General features: G+C 40.3%; 1 protein-coding gene across 2 annotated transcripts in view; it reads left to right on the top strand.

Annotated features, from left to right (window-relative positions):
* The window catches only part of LOC109868940 (MAP kinase-activated protein kinase 2-like), a 22,621-nt gene extending 2,393 nt beyond the window's left edge, over nt 1-20,228 (top strand). Inside the window, exons 2-10 of one of the 2 annotated variants that reach the window (XM_020458711.2) lie at nt 15,665-15,804; nt 15,885-15,949; nt 16,075-16,154; nt 16,259-16,385; nt 16,576-16,651; nt 16,762-16,886; nt 17,075-17,160; nt 18,364-18,444; nt 18,684-20,228. In XM_020458711.2, coding sequence (XP_020314300.1) covers nt 15,665-15,804; nt 15,885-15,949; nt 16,075-16,154; nt 16,259-16,385; nt 16,576-16,651; nt 16,762-16,886; nt 17,075-17,160; nt 18,364-18,444; nt 18,684-18,827 — 924 coding nt within the window. In that variant the 3' untranslated portion in view covers nt 18,828-20,228. The remainder of the gene's footprint in view (nt 1-15,664; nt 15,805-15,884; nt 15,950-16,074; nt 16,155-16,258; nt 16,386-16,575; nt 16,652-16,761; nt 16,887-17,074; nt 17,161-18,363; nt 18,445-18,683) is intronic. The other variant, XM_020458712.2, reaches the window with a different exon arrangement.

The following is a 20,228-nucleotide window of genomic DNA, read 5'->3' as shown; positions in this document are numbered from 1 at the left end:
ATTTACAGAAAAAGGCCAATGTTTAAAAAAAAAATGTATAACTGTTATTTCTGAAATTCAGAAACTCATATGCCACTCAGTTGTTCACTTCAGTGCATTGTTATTTGTCAACCCTAAAATCATCTCTAGATCATTGACAGACTTGAAACAAACAGATGTCCCATGCTGATTTCTAGGTTTCCCAGATCAGCCCTAAACAATGGCAGCATCCTGCCACCTCTCTCCATTCCCCTCACACACTCCTCATCTCACAGACAGTCTTATGTGCTTTCATTGCCCCTCAGGGCAGTGTTTCTGCCTGCTCAGCCCCAGTGTTAGCCTTCAGGCAGAGATAATTGAAAATTGATAACTTCCCCAGATATTTCCCCAGTCTGCTCCTCTGGGATCTGTTGGTCAGCCCTGATGCATGTATCCCCCTCCTCCTGCTCTGATTGGGCAACCGGGGTTGGTGGCATTGTGATGCTGAGCACAGCTTGACTTTGCAGTGGAGATGAGGATGAGGTGTCAGATGTGTATATGGCAGCGGTGTCAAACTCATTCTATGGAGGGCCTAGTATCCAGCTTGTATCACATCCAGGCTGTGATTGGCAGTCCCATAGGGCGGCGCGCAATTGGCCCAGCGTAGGCCGTCATTGTAAATAAGAATTAGTTCTTAACTGACTTACCTAGTTAAATTTAAAAAAGAAAAGTGTCTGTAGGTTTTCCATTTCAATTAAGCCCTAGACAACCAGGTATGGGGAGTTCTTACTAATTAGTGATCTTAATTCATCTGTCAGGTGCAAGGGAGGAGCGAAAACCTGCTCTCGGCCCTCTGTGGAATGAGTTTGACACCTCTGGTATATGGGTTTATCGATCAGCTTGTAATGTTGTATTGTGACTATAGCTCGGTGATATGGACAGAAATCCATATCATATCATATCATATCCATAAATTGACAGAATAAATAATGATACTTTTAACTTAAAAAAAACAACATTTTATACTAGTTTGTAGCCATCAATTGTCCCATTAACAATAACCTATATTAGCAAGCTTATTTCGAACTTCACATTTCTCTAGTATAGGCTACCTATTGTAATGAACGATATCAGGAAAATGCTCACGATAAGTGGTTGTTGCCGTTCATTTTCGGTTTATCCCCCCCAGCTCTAATTGTGACCAGGGCTTTCACTGTCAGGCCCCTTAAGCTGGTATGCTGTAGAAGGGCTTCATTCAGTGTTGTATTTTACAAATTGCCTTTAGGAGGAATTGCACAAGAACAGATGTCATTCTTCCTTTCCCATATAGTCTATATAAGGCTAAAGATTTATATATTTGAATAAAGACTCAAGATCATGAACCTCTGAATATTTGTGACCTCTCAAATCCTTCCTTTTCTACTGCGTCCAAAGTCTTGAGGATGAGCGCTTTGCTTTTAGGCTTAGTCTACACCCTTTCCTCCACTGCCAGGCTAATACTATTACGCCTAATGGGGATAGAGAGAAGAGCACATGTTCCCTTTACAACATTTGAGTAATTGGCCACTGCTTTGTTCTTACTCTACCTTAAAGCGCAACTGAAAGCAATAAAGTGACTAAATTGAGTAATTGAGTGACTAAAAAATGTCAATTCATTACTTTTTAAAATGCATTTTTTAGGTATCTTATATTCATTCTGATGATTTTGAGGAAGTGATACTGGCTTTGTTCCTATGTCTCATGGGTGGACTAACACCATTAACTGTCACATCGAACCCCCCCAGATTGAAATCTTGTTTTTCTTTAAAGAGCAACCGAGAGAACATGCGGAATTGGTGCGTTTAGTCGCTCAAAGTCAAGTTATTCTACGATCTGAAGCGGAAAGGTTTGCTATTAGTAACCCCATCCCTGCTGTCTCTTCTTTCCCTGCTTGGCCCGTCCTAATACCTATTAGCTGGTGGAGAAAAAGCCGATGTCTAAAGCATAAAACAACCTGACAATCTGACTGTTGGTAAGTGCATCACAGTAGGAGGCCTTCTTTTGCTAGAACAAAAGATGTACCTGCTGTGTACCGACGAACCTGCTGTTTTTACTTGTGGATTCACAATGCTCAGCAGTGGCCAATAACTTGACTTTGAGCCAATCAGAGGGCGTGAATCTCTGCGTGGGGGAGCTGACAGCATTGTTCTAACTAAAACAGTAAAGCTGCAAAAAAATCTAGAGCAGTACTTTACATCTTTTATGTCTAAGGAGTTTTGTCTTTGAATTATTTTTTTATCATGTTTGTTTATTAGCTAGCTAATGTTAGCTAGCTAATGTTAGCTTGCTAACTGAGCACGGTAGTGACACACACTACTTATGAAATTAATGGGGTGGTAAGTGCAGCACAATGCACACAACACTCAATGCTTTACCAAGCTAGCTATCTGGCCACGGTAGCTAGTAACATAATTAAATCACAATAGATTAGTTTCCATGAAGTAGCTGGTGGCCAAGAGTCAATGCATTGTCTTTACCTAGCTAGCACAACAGCTAGCCAATCATGCTAACGTTAGCAAAAATGTATATATGGGCTGTATGTGATTATGGATATTGAATATAATTGTTTCTTTGTGATCTCGCTAGCTTGTTATACATCAGCTAGCTAGCAAACATTGACTAGACCAGGGGTATTCAACACATTCCCTAAGAGGACTGGATCCTAATGGTTTTCTGTTCTATCTGATAATTAAATCAACCTGTCCCAGGTCTAAATCGGTCCTGGATTTTAGAGGAGAACAATGAAGAAAGGCTGAGGAACTGGCTTCAAGGTCCAGAGTTGAGTTTGAGGGAACTAGACCCTAAAGCAACACAGACATCCATTGCCAAATAATGCTACTGCCACCTGGTTTGAACAATTTTTAACAGTGCTTTGGCTGACGACTTTAAGGTCTTTGCTGTGTGAACACAAAAGACATCGACTGCCGACACTCTGTACAGAGTACTGCAAACATTTTGACGGTCCTTCCGGTGTGTCTGAGCTCTAAAAGTAGCCTGGCGCAAGAGTCCAGAGATGACTGGAGGATTATTCGGTCTGGATTCGTACAGCACCATGCTCCACGCAGACACTCAGCGTTTATTGGGCAGGTGACCTGAGACGGGCAAACCAGAGGAGAGACCTCCCTGGAATGACGAACCACCATTTTAGATGGCCTTTCCCTCTTTGGATAGGTGTTTACCTACTAGCCTAGCCTCAGATCTGTACGTGCTTTAGCCTCTGATTATCGAGTGGTCTCTTGAGCATAGTACTGAATCGCCTGCTGTGTGTGTGTATATATGTGTGTCAGAGATTCTGTGCTGGAAATGGAACAACATTGCCCTTCCCGACAGTGTCCTTTCAGGGGCTGTTGTGTAAGCAGAGCAGATTCTTCCCTGTCTGCAAATGCCTGTCGGTATACGGAGGGAAGATTCTTCCCGTATCTCTGCCAATGGCTAAGGCTGTCTGTGAAGTGGGAAGAGACTCCTTCCTGTTTTTGCCTGTATGAATTCAGCTAACTGGTATAGCTGAATACTGAATCTTACGATTAAAACTGACTGGGCTGGTAGTGGTCTCCACTTATTAAAAAATAAATAAATGAAAATATATATTCAGTAGACCTGAAATTTGGTCGGTGCCAAAAATTATTTGGGCGGAACATTGTTCACGACATATAAATATAGATGTGACTAGTGATGCACCAACATGACATTTTTGGCCGATATCGATGTCCGATTATTTTCTTTTCCAAAAAAAACCAATACAGATATAACCAATTTTTCTAATTTTTGTGACCTTTTTAAGCGTTCTAGTGCAGTTAAATAGTTAACGCACACACACATGGACAAAGCGGTCTAAGTCATTGCATCTCCGTGCAAGAGGCGTCACTACAGTCCCTGGTTCAAATCCAGGCTGTATCACATCAGGCCGTGTGTGGTCTGGAGTCCCATAGGGCGGTGCATAATTGGCCCAGCGTCGTCTGGGTTTGGCCGGGGTAGGCCGTCATTGTAAATAAGAATGTGTTCTTAACTGACTTGCATAGTTAAATAAAGTTTACTCACACCACACTGACCAAAAAGTTATTTTGTTGGCATTTACATATATCCCCATTACCAGTAAAACATAATTCACTCACTTGCTGTGCTGTTTCGTTGTTGATTTGTTCAGTCGTTTCATTCTCAACCTGGATTTCTATGGAACGCCGTTTGCTTGTCAAAAACTATACACGTCAAATAACTAGAGGTTGACCGATTTATGATTTTTCAATGCCGATACCGATTTACTGGAGGACCAAAAAAGCCGATGCCGATTTAATCTGACAATTAAAAAAAATATATAAGTGTGTCTGTATATATAATAATGACAATCACAACAATACTGAATGAACACTTATTTTAACTTAATATAATGCATCAATAAAATCAATTTAGTCTCAAATAAATAATGAAACATGGTCAATTTGGTTTAAATAATGCAAAAACTAAGTGTTGGAGAAGAAAGTAAAAGTGCAATATGTGCCATGTAAAAAAGCTAATGTTTAAGTTCCTTGCTCAGAACATGAGAACATATGAAAGCTGGTGGTTCCTTTTAACATGAGTCTTCAACATTCCCAGGTAAGAAGATTTAGGTTGGCGTTTATTATAGGACTATTTCTCTATACCATTTGTATTTCATATACCTTTGACTATTGGATGTTCTAATAGGTACTTTAGTATTGCCAGCCTCATCTCGGGAGTTGATAGGCTTGAAGTCATAAACATTGCGACGAGCTGATTGCAAACACAGTAAAGTGCTGTTAGAATGAATGCTTACGAGCCTGCTGCTGCCTACCACCGCTCAGTCAGACTGCTCTATCAAATCATAGACATAATTATAATAACACACAGAAATACGAGCCTTAGTTTCCAGATTTGACCATGTTAATGACCTATCATTTCAAAAACAAAACATTTTATTTCAGTGAAATACGGAACCGTTCCATATTTTATCTAACGGTGGCATCCATAAGTCTAAATATTGCTGTTATATTGCACAACCTTCAATGTTATGTCATTGAATTAGCAAATTAGTTCGCAACGAGCCAGACGGCCCAAACTGTTGCATATACTCTGACTCTGCGTGCAATGAACGCTAGAGGAGTGACACAATTTCCCTAGTTTAATATTGCCTGCGAACATGAATTTCTTAACTATATATGCAGGTTTTTAAACATATACTTCTGTGTATTGATTTTAAGAAAGGCATTGATGTTTATGGTTAGGTACATTCGTGCAACGATTGTGCTTTTGTTAAATCATCCCCCGTTTGGCGAAGTTGGCTGTCTTTGTTAGGAGGAAATGGTCTTCAGACATGTTCAACGAGCCAGGCAGCCCAAATTGCTGCATATACCCTGACTCTGTTGCACAGAACGCAAGAGAAGTGACACAATTTCCCTAGTTAAAAGAAATTCATGTTAGCAGGCAAAATGCAGGTTTAAAAATATATACTTCTATTGATTTTAAGAAAGGCGTTGATGTTTATGGTTAGGTACACATTGGTGCAACGACAGTGCTTTTTTTGCGATTGAGCTTGTTAAATCATCACCCATTTGGCGACGTAGGCTGTGATTCGATGATAAATTAACAGGCACCGCATCAATTATATGCAACGCAGGACAAGCTATATGAACTAGTAATATCATCAACCATGTGTACTTAACTAGTGATTATGTTAAGATTGATTGTTTTTTAATAAGATACGTTTAATACTAGCTAGCACCTTACCTTGGCTCCTTGCTGCACTCGCATAACAGGTAGTCAGCCTGCCACGCAGTCTTCTCGTGGAGTGCAATGTAATCGGCCATGATCGGTGTCCAAAAATGCAGATTACCGATTGTTATGAAAACATGAAATCGGCCCTAATTAATCGTCCATTCCGATTTAATCAGTTGACCTCTACAAATAACACTATTTGACATGTCAAATAAGCTTGTTGACCAATCAGGACCTGAATGACTGCACGCCACATAATAATTTAATGTGTTCATACATTTTTTTACGTAGTTATTACACATTGATTACACTCACTCGTAGTTCATATGTCACAATGATTCATCAATACGTATGCTATGATGCTGGTAAAGTTGTCTTGCACACCTACACTGCTGGTCATTTAAAAATAAATAAAAAGAAGCTAGCTAGCTCATGGATGCCAACAATGTTCTTCCCCATAAACATAGCAAAACATCTGTTTCAGTAGCGATAGCTAGGTATCATCTAAAATAACCCTAATTTATAAGACAGTTCTTATTTCATTAATAGTGGTCGGACCATCTATATGAAGCTATCCACAATGGTGGACTTTGCGGTTAGCCTTAAATAAAAGTATGTAATTAACAGTGACTCAAATGAATACAAATAGTATAGTTTTGCCATAATTGAATAGATCATGCTAAATAAGGTTGGAATGTTATATATAATCAACAAAAGACAATTTTGTTAATTTGACAATGTTGAAATCACACTGGATGTATTATACTTTAGAATTGCATTGGGGCATACTTATTTCACAGCCTTACCCCCATGTCATTCATCCACAATCCATAGGAATGAGTCTACTCAGTGACATCCAGAAAACATTAGCATCGTAGCTCTTATTGCGGGACTCTGAAACAACGGCGTTGAGCTACATTTATTTTCAACCTATGTGTATTGAACACTTTGGGGTCTGATAACTCCTGGGGAGGATGTTGGGGGGGGTGGGGGGTGGTATTGGGTATTGAGTAGACTGATAACCCATTTCATTGATCCCCAATCCTTAGAAAAAGCTGTACAGTGCAATATGAATGTCCATACACCCCCCAAATATGTTGACTGTTCACAGTCCTGTGATATGAGATACAATGCTAATATTTGCGTAAACTCTTCAGTTGTGTTCTGTAGGTGTCACCGAGTAGACTGATACCCCATTTCATTGCTTCATGTTCCAACCTTGTGTAACATTATCTAGTCTAAATATGGCAATCGCAAATTACATTATTGTGGCTAGCTTCACAACCCAGTCTGGTCCGAGCCTCACTAGCCAGATGAAGCTAGCTGGCTGCTTATAACATTAGCTTTGGGCAACAGGGTTAAGTAGCTGGCTAGCTATTTATTTTCATGAACTGAAGTTCAATTTCAGTAATTGAACAAGTGACTACCTAGCTAATACTTACTCACAAGGATTCCTAAATCATTGCTAAGAATAATGAAAATGACTGGAGTTTCTACTGGTCATTGTTTTCAGACTGGTTGTATTTGTGCTAGCTAGGTACTGAGCTAAAGCTAGCTAGCTACCCCAGAAGTTGTGGTCAAACAAATATTGCTTTACCAGCGCGGTATTGTAAACACATCCTTCGTGGCCGGTCTTTGCTTGTTTGCAGACTTTTTTTTGTACAGCTTTGACAGTGATACTGATAGTAGTGGTGGCGCCTGGCCTGCACGTGCAAATTCTGCACACAAAACATTCTATAATAGAACTGTTATTTGATGTGTCAAGTTAAAGGCTTATTTAACTTATCAAATAGTGTTATTTGACGTATCTTTTTTAGACCCAAATGGCATTCCATAGTATGTTGTGACGCTATTACTGTGTAACTCTGGTAGGGAAACATCTGAAAAATAGGGCACTTGGTAGTGTGTACCGGTGCTCGACCAGTCACGAAGCCAACCTCAGCGACGACAGAGAACGGTTGATTGTCAAGGGCAATGAATTCCATCATCTTGCCGATTTTTAAGGGATTTCTCCTTTGAGTTGTCTCGCTGATTATTTTTTATTTTTTTACTCTTTCAAATGACTGCTTAATCCACACAGCAGACATTGTGGGCTAGGTTAGAGATGCTGTTTTGCAAGTGTAGCGCAACATTTTATGTGGCATCATTACGTCATGTACCTACGTTATATTGGTATGCACCTCAGCTTTGACATTGGTTTTGCACATCGGCATTAAACTAGACCTCGGGCCCATACCGATGTTGGCATTTTTAGCTAAACTTGAACGTTGTGAAAATCCTCTGCAACTGTGAACATTGAGGCTGTTCCTGCTTCAAGTTAGTTTTAAGTGGCCAAGTAGACTACTGTGGCTATTTGATCATAGTGTAGGCCTACCAGAGTGGCCTACCATAAAAAACTGTGGCGAAGATGCATCCCATATCATTTTAACATGGCAGTAGCTGTTCTATCATTCAGCCTACAGTAGCAGCCAATGTGTGTTTAATGTAGGCCTACATGGGGCGGCAGGGAGCCTAGTGGTTAGAGCGTTGGACTAGTAACTGAAAGGTTGCTAGTTCAAATCCCTGAGCTGACAAGGTACAAATCTGTCATTCTGCCCCTGAACAGGCAGTTAACCCACTGTTTCTAGGCAGTCATTGAAAATAAGAATTTGTTCTTTATTAACTGACTTGCCTAGTTAAATAAAGGTAAAATAAACATTCCATGAGACATTTTTTTTTTTTAAACATGCAGGCTTGACATTAACCTGTTTATCCGCTTGTCCTTCAGACAAGGTGACTCAACATGTTTGGTTTGCATGAAACCACTTTACAAAATATAATAAACAGAATCAGACACATTATGCTACCCCTCTGTCTATTGGCTACTTAGCTTATTCAAGGCTGTCAAAATACAACACTGCCCCTGACAAACCAGATCTTTACCTGACTCGCTTTTCAAAGATGTCTAGAAATGAGCACATTTTGTGCAATTTGTAGACCCACTGCTGTAAACGGGCCACAAAAAAAAAGTTAATGGCACAGATCCATATATGGCAACGGTCTATTTGCATATAAGCCTACTGCAGCTCTGATTGGCTATGCCGCACCGGTCTGTGTAGAGTATAGGCTGAATTGTGTGCAATAGAATCCTATGCCTTCTGCCGACAACATCATCTCTTGCATAGTTTGTTTCGGTATGTTTTGTTGAAAGTGGCTAATATTGCATTGATTCGATCACAATTGACACTGTGAAGGGAAACATTGATAGTGTTAACTAACAGGGAAAACTCTTGAGTGAATTTCAATCTCCTGCTTCTCTCAATGGGCTGATTTATTCTGCGCTTTGCGTAGTTCTCATTGCAAGGCTCAGGTGGCCCATAAACATGTCTGACGTGTGTGTGTGTGTGGGCACATACGCGTGGTTGGTGTGTGTTATGCTGAGGGAATGACAGTGCCAGCTGTACAGAGCCCCCTCCTCCCAGGGATACTGAATGACGTCAGGGAGTGACTCTTGTTTGTTGATGTGCAAGTGGATAGGGTTAAATTAGGGTTTGGCGGTATCCAGATTTTCATAACTCATACTGTTTCTGTATCAAACCGGGTATACGGTATTACTGGAAGTGCACGCAAGGGCCACCATTACATTTAATTTTATATACAGTTCCAGTCAAATTCAGACACTTACTCATTCCAGGGTTTTTCTTTATTTTCTACATTGTAGCATAATAGTGAAGACATCAAAACTATGAAATAACACATGAGATAATGTAGTAACCAAAAAATTGTTAAACAACTAAATATATTTGATTCTTCAAAGTAGCCACCCTTTGCCTTGATGACAGCTTTCCACACTCTTGGCATTATCTCAACCAGCTTCATTAGGTAGTCACTTGGAATGCATTTCAATTAACAGGTGTGCTTTGTTAAAAGTACATTTGTGCAAATTCTTTCCTTAATGCTTTTACCAAATTGCCCTATTTGGTAAAAGACCACATCCATATTATGTCAAGAACAGTTCAAATAAGCAAAGAGAAACCGCAGTCCATCATTACTTTTAATGAATGAGGCCTTCATGGCCGAATTGCTGCAAAGAAACCACTACTAAAGGACACCAATAAGAAGATACTTGCTTGGGCCAAGAAACACGAGCAATGGACATTAGACCGGTGGAAATCTGTCCTTTGGTCTGGAGTACAAATTTGAGGTTTTTGGTTCCAACCGCGGTGTCGTTGTGAGACGCAGAGTAGGTGAATGGATGATCTCTGCATATGTGGTTCCCACCATGAAGCATGGAGGAGGTGTGATGGTGTGCTTTGATGGTGACACTGTCAGTGAATCATTTAGAATTAAAGGCACACTTAACCAGCATGGCTACCTCAGCATTCTGCAGTAATACACCATCCCATCTGGTTTGTGCTTAGTCCCACTGTCATTTGTTTTCAACAGGACAATGACCCAGCCCACCTCCAGGCTGTGTAAGGGCTATTTGACCAAGGAGAGTGATGGAGTGCTGCATCAGATGACCTGGCCTCCACAATCACCCGGCCTCAACCCAATTGAGATGGTTTGGGATGAGTTGGACCGCAGAGTGAAGGAAAAGAAGCCGACAAGTGCTCAGCATATGTGGGAACTCCTTCAAGACTGTTGGAAAAGTTACTGGAGTCAAAGCTACTGGATAATCCCACATTCATACAATACTTTATTGAGGAGAATAGTGTTGGTCTTACATTCCAGAAGAGCCTTTAAGTGGAACTGACAGCGTTTTAAGTACTTAGCAAATATGAAAGACAATCATAATTGTCCATGACCTCAAATTCCCATCTTATGCTGCTAAACCAACTTTTTATAAGAGGTTTTTAAAAATAGGTTATATCAGTTTGTAAATCACAGCTGGACTGGTACATTGTTTGCTGCCTCCACCCATTTGGGATGCACTGTTTGTCAGAAAAACAGAGGAATTTAACGAAGGCTGTGAATGTCAATACAATCAAATTAGCAAGGGCAGTGATAACATGATTAATAGGCTAGCATATCTATTTGTGTAGCTATTTACTTAGGCTCTGTGTTTTTAGCTTGCTAATGTTAGCTAGCTAGCTGCTGGGAGGATGTCATGTCATTGGAGGACTGGGTGAGTGACCCACTTTTTCCACTCATATTGTTTTTCGGTGGCTACAGCTAGAGATGCAGGTGTCATTTGGTTTGCTAGCAATAAATGTGAATCGCTTTGCTAGCTATGCTGCACTTGAACGACTGCTATCCATTTGGTCATATTCAGCCAGTGTTGCGAGTTAGTAACATGTTAGCAGCCTAACCAGCTCTGCTAGGGTGAGAAATGGTCAGTGAGGTGTTCTCTCCTTTGTCTGGAAGTATCTAGCCAACTTTAGCCAGTTAGCTTGGGTGCTTGACTGCCACTGTGAGGAATGCTGGGATCATACCCCACCATCTACTTTCCTGGAGTGTGAGGCCAGTCACGGCCTAACTACATTTAAATGACCTTCATTATTCCTGTTCTTCTATCCCCGAGCCTACTGACACACTGGAGGAAATGTATAAAAAATAACTTTGGTTGTCAATCCAATGTATTTGGCATCAATCAAATGAGTGAGCATGCAAGTTCACATTGTTGTCAAAACATGGTTTGGGACAAGCATGCATTGGCAGGCAAGCTGCATAAGGAAGATTAGGCTATGCCATTGTTTATCAGTGCAATTTTGACAGTCAACTAGCTGAAAAGATTGAGAGGGTTTGTCTAATGTTCACTCGTTAGTTTGACTCCTCTCGCTCTGGCTTGCATTAGTTGATGTTGATGTGCGTACCTGAGGGAGAGCGAGCCAACCTTTTTCATGGTGGTTTGATCAATAGGACTGTAAAGTTCCCAAATGTAAGGGGACTCCTGTGGTATTTGCAGAAATCCATTCGGGTGAATTTTGTGGCTTTTCACAAATGCCTTTGAGCTAAAGTTGCGCTGTTGCTACTGCCTGTACACACAGTCCATTTCAAAGTGACTGATGGCAGGCCTGTGTGGCAATGGCTTATTTGCATAAAGGCCTACTGTATCTCTGATTGGCTATGGCACACCGCTCTGCATAGACTCAGGTCTTGGATAAGACATTATTTTATTTATTGCCGTGTTTAACCCTTAGCCCACAATGGTATCTTGACTTGGTCTGTTGGTGTGACCGTATTACCACCACACCTGCGGTCATGAAGGCAGTCAAATTCCGTGTGACCGTTTAGTCATGGTAATTAGGCTTCTCCAAGCTCTGCTGCTGCTGATGGTCATTAGTAAGTTTGGTAGGCTACTAACTGCCTGGTACTCAGCACTCTATTGTCCAGTGGTGGAAAAAGTACTCAATTGTCATACTTGAGTAAAAGTAAACTTAATTGAAAATGACTCTTGCAAGTCACCCAGTAAAATACTACTTGAGTAAATGTCTAAAAGTATTTGGTTTTAAATATACTTAAGCATCAAAATGTAGTTAAGTATCAATAGTAAAAGTATACATTTCAAATTTGTTATATTAAGCAAAACATATGGCACCATTCTTAAATTATTTTAAATTATTGTTTACGGATAACCTGTGTCACACTCCAGCACTCAGACATAATTTACAAACGACTCATTTGTGGTTAGTGTGTCCGCCAGATCAGATGCCGTAGGGATGACCAGGGATGTTCTCTTGATAAGTGTATGAATTGGACCATTTTCCTGTCAAAATGTAGCTTTTGGGTGTCAGGGAAAATGCATGGAGTAAAAAGTACATTTATTTTCTTTAGGAATGTAGTGAAGTAGAAGTTGTGAAAAATATAAATGGTAAAGTACAGATACCCCCCAAAAACGACTTAAGTAGTACTTTAAAGTATTTTTACTTAAGTATTTTACCCTACTGCTATTGTCCCTCTAATCATATTGTCCCTGACATCAATGCAAATATTACAAAAATCTAATCAAACACTTCATGAGGGCTCATGTTGCGCAATATTTCAATAGTCTATGTAATTGTGCGAGAGAACAGAGGGATGGCCTCTACTAAAAAGAGGGGGATCAACTTTCTATAGACTAGGCATTCTATATTTATTTCTCTTACTTTCCTAATGTTAAGCAAATTTCTAATTTACAACTGGAGTATAGCCTACCTGGCTGGCATGAAAATAAACCACAGGGAAAAGTGTCCTCCATTCACTTAAGTGCATAATGACATTTCCGCTGCCCGTTTCGATAGAGGTGCATGATAATGGTCCATTCTAAATCAAAACAAATTTCACACATTTTTTTTTTGTATATGTAAAGACGAGATTAAAATCAAGAATAGTCTGATAGGCTAATATTGTCACCCTTAATTTATATATTACTTGTGAATGAGGCCCAGCATAAGAAACAATGCATTTTTTGTGACTTTTTCTAGTCATAGTCACACACCTCATGTAGCAAGCCCATAGGCCTATATGTTTTAATAAGCTTTAGTGATACAAAGTGGCCAAATAACTTCTTAAAATTAAGTACATTAATCCGCTTTACAGGGGTGTAGAGCATAACTGGCCTAAATAAGCAGCGCGTGAGTTTCAGTTTTGGGAAAGATAATTTTCACCACAAACGCACCTTTTCATTATAAAAGGCATTACATGCCGAATTGCATTTGCGGTCACATTTGATCATTGTTTTCTGCTAATGGAACATTCGCGCTTATAGCCAACTACCATGTGTGTATTGCTGCGCGTATAATGTGAAGACATTTGAAGCTAAACGTTTTGATCTGTTGCGTTAGCCACATTGCGTAAATTTTTGGTATTTTTTTATGATAGTTCCCAAATTAATACAACCTCTATCGCATTCCGCAACTGTCCCAGACTATGTTTGGAGTATTTATTTCTCAGACAGAATAGAATAGGTCGACCTTTGTACTATGGGGGATCGTGGAATGAATTAAGCTAGTGTTTTTGCTATTTGTTAGGCCTACTCATCTTGTTCGCTGACAAAGTAAATGTGGACCGTTTTTTTCCCAATATCTTCAATATGCTCCTCGGAATTGGATAAGAACACGTAGTTGCGTTCCCGATGTGTCTGCCTTCACCTGTAGCCTGTTAGAAAGACCCGATCATGTGATGGAGCGTGCAGCACTCAGAGAGAAGGGCACAATGGCCGCTGGCCGCAAAAGGCATGTATTTAAAAAAATAAATAATAATAATTAGGGTGCATTACAGCCACACAAAGGGGATGCGGCCGTGAGATTCTAGGCATTATCAAGTGTGAATGAGTGACTGATATAGAGTGTAAAACCTGCACAAAAAACATGCTTTTCAAGTGACTTTTCAAATCGTCATTAGTCTCATCATACAGCCTTACAATGTATAAAAAATCAACATGTAGCCCAACATTTGTAGAACTAAAGTTACATTAATCATTCTAAATTAAGCATAAAGAGGAATACCTATTTCACAGAAGAGCCGCATGTGCGCACATCCTCAAATCGTTTGGAGAAAATATCCTTTATATTTTATTCAGCTTTGTTCAATGTAATGCAACTGAATTCTAAGCAAATCTTCTCTGCTACAATTGTGCAGCACACAGCCATTTGGCATAGCCAGATCAGGACCTAACATAAGGACAACTCAGAGTATGCAATTATGTTCTTCTGAAATATACATTTTCTTCATAACTTGCTTCTTTAGACCTGTCTAAAATGAGCAATGAATTTATTGTGTAGGTGTAGGCTATATAACATGGCTGTATTAGACTTTTAAAATGTAGATGTTCCAAAGGTCTTCTACTGGCTTACACACAAGCCACTGATGAAGCTTAATGTGTTTATGTTCATTAACAGTCAGTTACCGTGAGACGGACCGTTATTTGTTTGACAATCACCGGCTGATTAAATTTTGTGAATGCCACAGCCCAAGGTATGACCATCTTAAAACAATTCCATATGTTAGCTTAGAAGCCCTGAGGGTGTATATGAGAAGATTTGATTAACATTTCATGTTGCTTAAACACTGTCAGTTATACTTTTAAATGTCAGTCTGTCTCTGTGTGTGTTCCTGAAGCCTTTCCCTACCATGAAACTGCTCTGCTACACGTCACTATTAACTGGCCTCTACACTGTTCAAGTCTCAGGATGTGACACAGGCTAGTGGACGTTATCCACTTAAAGTAATATAGTTTACAGCCAGCTTAATCTGGAGGAAGAACACGTTGGAGAATTGATGCCAATCCAAGATTCTCTTTGATTAATGCATCTGACTGTAAAGTGTTTACCAAATGTGTGTTTTGTTTACTAGCCTGTCGCAGCAGGCACGGCGAGGGTTAAGCCTTTACCTTATTCACCAGCTTGGTGTTTCATATGGTATTGTTCTTGCAATCAAAAGTTGTAAGTAAAGTCTTTAGGTTGCGTAAGGCTGCCTCCGGAGCAGTAGCATCTGGGAAGAAGGGAAATGTTATTATGATGTCTGAGGCTGCCGTAATCAGATCTGAAAGGCAGAGTCAGGGAAGTGACTACCTCTGGAAGGCTTTTGTTCCGTCATTGTTTGAGGTCTTCTCTAAACTCGTAGTAAACTGATGACTGATTGCGGAAAATCCACTGCGTTGTTTCTCATTTAGAAACAAAGGTGACAAGTTAGACACTGAAAGTTTGAGACCCCTGGCCTGATGCATCCTCAGTAGTTGAGGAAATTCTACACTAGTCACTAGTTGAGGAGAAATCTAGACTACGTAACCTTTTTTGAAAGATGTCAGCAGCTCGGCTCTGTGTGGTTTACCATAAGCTTGCGTCATTGTTGGTTATTAGTTCAGGCCTAAAAATCCCCTTCTGATGCTCGGTAATTCTGACTGTCTGTCATATTGCTTTCACTTTTATGTAGAAAGCCTACGTTCTGTTATAATCAGTGGTGATGAGAAAGAAGCCATGAAGATGAGTTGTAACCTCTGAATCCATCCTCACCCTTCTCTCATCTCCTCCCTCTCCAGATGCTGCAGGATTGTGCGAAGGCTCGTCGGGAGGTAGAGCTGCACTGGAGGGCGTCGCCCTGCTCTCACATCGTACGCATCATGGACGTCTATGAGAACCTCTACCAGGGCAGAAAATGCCTGCTCATCGTCATGGAGTGGTAGGTCACACATGCGCACACACACACACACACACATATCCTTTTAGCCTATGTTATTCAATGTTTTTTCTATCTTTTAGCATGGATGGCGGTGAGCTGTTTAGCCATATTCAAGACCGAGGGAACCAGGCATTCACAGAAAGAGGTAAAGGCATATTTTTCTAAATTTTTGGACCGTTTGAATGTTTCCCTTCACTCCACTGGTATTCAACTTTTCACTCGCTCAGTTATGCCTTGAACTCTTTCTCCTCTCTCCCACCCCCTATCTAGAGGCCTCTGACATTATGAAGAGTATAGGTGAAGCCATCCAGTACCTGCATGCCATTGATATTGCTCACAGAGACATCAAGGTAAAGCCTGTCTGAACAGAATTATACTGTACATGCCTTCAGGCAGAACAAATTTTATGTACATGTTTAGTCAAAAAATGTAATGCTATTATCTCATCTCTCAGCCAGAGAATCTGTTGTACACCTCCAAAAGGCCAGACGCCCTCCTCAAACTCACAGATTTTGGGTTTGCGAAAGAAATCACCACACTCAACTCCCTGGCAACGCCATGCTACACCCCCTATTATGTTGGTAAGGGCATGCCCCTCGGTCTGCATGCTTGCTGTTCAACATGCTTACTGTCTCTGAGGTTTATATTACACCCTAAATCTTGTTGGTGTAATTATTCATGAAGATCTCAATGCCATTCATTTACTATGTTCTTTAAATATAATGCTTGGATTTATTTAGTCTTTTGGTTTTTCTCCCTCCTTTATCTCAGCTCCTGAGGTTCTTGGTCCAGAGAAGTACGACAAATCCTGTGATATGTGGTCTCTGGGCGTCATCATGTATATTCTGTAAGTGATACAAAATAGTTTGACAGCATGAATCAATTCCCAATAGCAGCATTTACAGGACGTAGCATGGTTTGGTTTGTGTAAATGTTCCTCTCCGCCTCTCTCCCCAGGCTGTGTGGATATCCTCCCTTCTACTCCAACCACGGCCTGGCCATCTCCCCAGGGATGAAGAGACGCATCAGGAACGGACAGTACGAGTTCCCAAACCCAGAGTGGTCTGACGTGTCTGAAGAAGGTAATAAAAAGAAGCCAGGGGTATTTATATGGGCCAAATTCAAAATTAATATCATGACATTGATGGGAATTATGTATAAAAACAAAATACATTTTGATTTCACATACACTGGATAGGTGCAGTTTTAATTCCGAATGAATTGCTTACAATAGTTGTAACTCTGATTTCCTGTGTTTTCTCTCTCCCAGCCAAGCAGCTGATCCGCCACCTGCTGAAGACTGAGCCCACCCAGAGGATGAGCATCACAGAGTTCATGAACCACCCCTGGATCAATGTAAGCACAGCACCCCTCTGTGTTCCCCCTAATATACCCTTTGGGCTAGGTGGTACACCCATTGAGCAACTGTTGCTGCAGTGTGTTTTGATCACAATCTAATAGTACAAGGTTATTATTAAGAATATGTACAGAATCAATACACTGTGGAGGAAAAATATTTTTAAGTACTACTGAAGTTCTTTTTTGTGATATCTGTACTTCACTATTTATATTTTTGACAACTTTTACTTCACTATTTTTCTAAATAAAAGAATGTACATTTTTATTTCAATGCCTCTGATCTGTCGGACTCACTAAATACATGCTTCGCTTGTAAATTACGTTAGTGTGCCCTTGGCTATCTATAAATAAATAAATGGTGCTGCCTGGTTTGCAGTGGAGTAAAGTATTTAAGTAAAAAAATACTTTAAAATACTGAAGTTTTTTTGCAGTATCTTTACTTTACAATTTATCTTTTTGACAACTTCACAACATTCCTAAAGAAAATAATGTACTTATTACTCCATACATTTTCCTTGACACCCAAAAGACACCCAAAAGTACTCATGACATGTTGAATGCTTACTTAGCAGGACAAGAAAATGGTCCAATTCATACACTTATCAAGAGAACATCCCTGGTCATCCCTACTGCCTCTGATCTGGAGGACTCACTAAACACAAATACTTTGTTTGTAAATTATGTCTGAGTGATGGAGTGTGCCCCTGACTATCCGTACATAAATAAAAAACAAGAATAGTGCCATCTGGTTTTATTAATATAAGTCATTTGAAATTATTTATACTTTATTACTTTTGATACTTAAGTATATTTTAAACCAAATACTTTTACTCAAGTAGTATTTTACTGGGTGACTTTTACTTGGGTAATTTTCTATTAAGGTATCTTTACTTAATAGTAAACGCGGGGTGGGCCAGGTGACGCTGGGCCAATTGTGCGCCGCCCTGTCGGACTCCCAATCACAGCCGGTTGTGATACAGCCTTGAACCGAACCATGGTCTGTAGTGACGCCTCTAGTACTGAGATGCAATGCCTTAGACCGCTGTGCCACTCGGGAGCGCTACTTATCAAAGTATCCTACAAGAGTTTCTGAATACTTTTCACATTTCCAGTTTGCTCCTATATTAACATGCCTTGGTTTGACACAATGTGTTCTCTAAAGCTATGTGCTAATGCTAACCCATGCTGGTCTTCCTGCAGCAGTCTATGGAGGTCCCTCAAACCCCTCTCCACACCAGCCGTGTGCTGCAGGAGGAGCAGGACGTCTGGGAGGAGGTCAAGGTGAACACATGCACAGACACTGGCACTGTAGTGATTTGATAGCGTTCTTTCTGCTTCTGACTTGGATCCACACGGCTCTTCCATGCTGATTGAGCACAATAATATCCTACTCTAGACTGTACAACAGAAGCAAACACTCCACACAATTGCGTATTTGCTTCTTTGGATTTTCTGTGCTTTACACATGATTTGAATTTGTTTCTGTGATATGCTAATAGTGTTTTTATTTTTGTTACTAGGAGGAAATGACAAGTGCCTTAGCAACCATGAGAGTGGACTATGAGCAAATCAAAATCAAGACCATCAAGGACTCGACCAATCCGCTGCTGATGAAGAGAAGAATGAAGGCAAACAAAGCACTCACTGAAACACCGGGCCTGTGAAACACACTCATGCGGCGAAAGAGAGCTAATAGGACAAACAGAGATTGTTAAGGGGTGAAAGTCAGAATCACAAGAAAAATTGTTTCCATTTTAGTTTTTAACTTAATTTTTATCAGATTTATTCTCATCGTTTTACCCCCTTAATCTTTTTTTTTTTTAACATTGCCATTCAAGGTAAATAACTTTTTTTTCTGCAAAGAGATCAGATGTTTATCACATGGTATCTGTGAGGCAGTGGGTTTTGTTGTTGTTGATCACTATATGCGAGCCGACAGCACTGTAACTAATTCAGTATCTGACCCATCTCTGTTCTGTTCTGTGTTCTTCAATGTTGATTCCCCTCAGTATTGGCCACATGGTTCTCATGATGATACTGTTGTGGGTAAGTAGCTTAGAGACCATGGAAACATCCAGTTATACTGTGGTTACCCCTGCTTTAAGGACATGGCTATGTCTAATTTTTCTGCTATGCACTGGAAACACTACCTGTGCACTGAAGGGCCACATTAGTTAACTCTTCACAATGGGGGATGCAATGTTTTCTGTTTGTTCAATTGTATGTATTTTAGTTTATTGCTTTAGTTGTCATTCGTTGTATATACTTATTCACACCAACGGTATTCATTTTCTATTTGTTGTGTGGGACTTTTTGTTTGCCATGAACTCTTTGCTTTGTTTTAGATTAGACTTTTGAATTGTATGACTGAAATTTAATGGGTTTTCATTGTTGGTTGGGTTTGATTTCTTAGCCAACACACCTGTAGCCAGAGCTATAACCACCACCATTAAAAGTGGACTGCCTGTTTAGAAAGGAAGACTGTGCCTTGAGGACATTGGGCCGAATCCTTACTTGAGACCTGTGCACGTAGCCTAACTTTTCACACACCTCCCATTGATGTTATGCGTGATTGACACACATTCAAGGTCTGTGCACTAGTCTCAAATTTGCATTTTTCCCAATGTGATGACAGTGAGGGAATATTCAAGCCACCTTGTGGTAGACAGTAGCACAGGGACATTGTTATCCAATATCCACCCCATAGAATGAGCTCACAAAAGCCCATAGATGGTGTAGCCCACGTCACTTCTCCTGATGAAAGTCACAGATTAATGCTGATTGCACTCTTTTGAATATCTTATCAGAGAATTCTCACTAATGAACTCAACAACATCAGTGTCACTAACTATCAGTTTCCACACATCAACAATAGTGTTGTTCAGGGTTTCTGCTGTGGTAGGCGATGGGGAACACTGAGGGTAAGGGCACCATTGTAATGCATGGGGGTATGGCGGTACACATATGTAATGTAGCACATCTAGTCGCAAACTGCTCTACTAATGTCCTGGCTGTCTTTTACTGTGGATTAAAACTCGTACAAAGTCGCTTGTACTCTCGAAAGT

The sequence above is a fragment of the Oncorhynchus kisutch genome, linkage group LG24, assembly GCF_002021735.2.
Source record: "Oncorhynchus kisutch isolate 150728-3 linkage group LG24, Okis_V2, whole genome shotgun sequence".
Lineage (NCBI taxonomy): Eukaryota > Metazoa > Chordata > Actinopteri > Salmoniformes > Salmonidae > Oncorhynchus > Oncorhynchus kisutch.
Note: the sequence above shows the minus strand (reverse complement) of the source record. Positions and strands in the feature narration are given on the sequence as shown.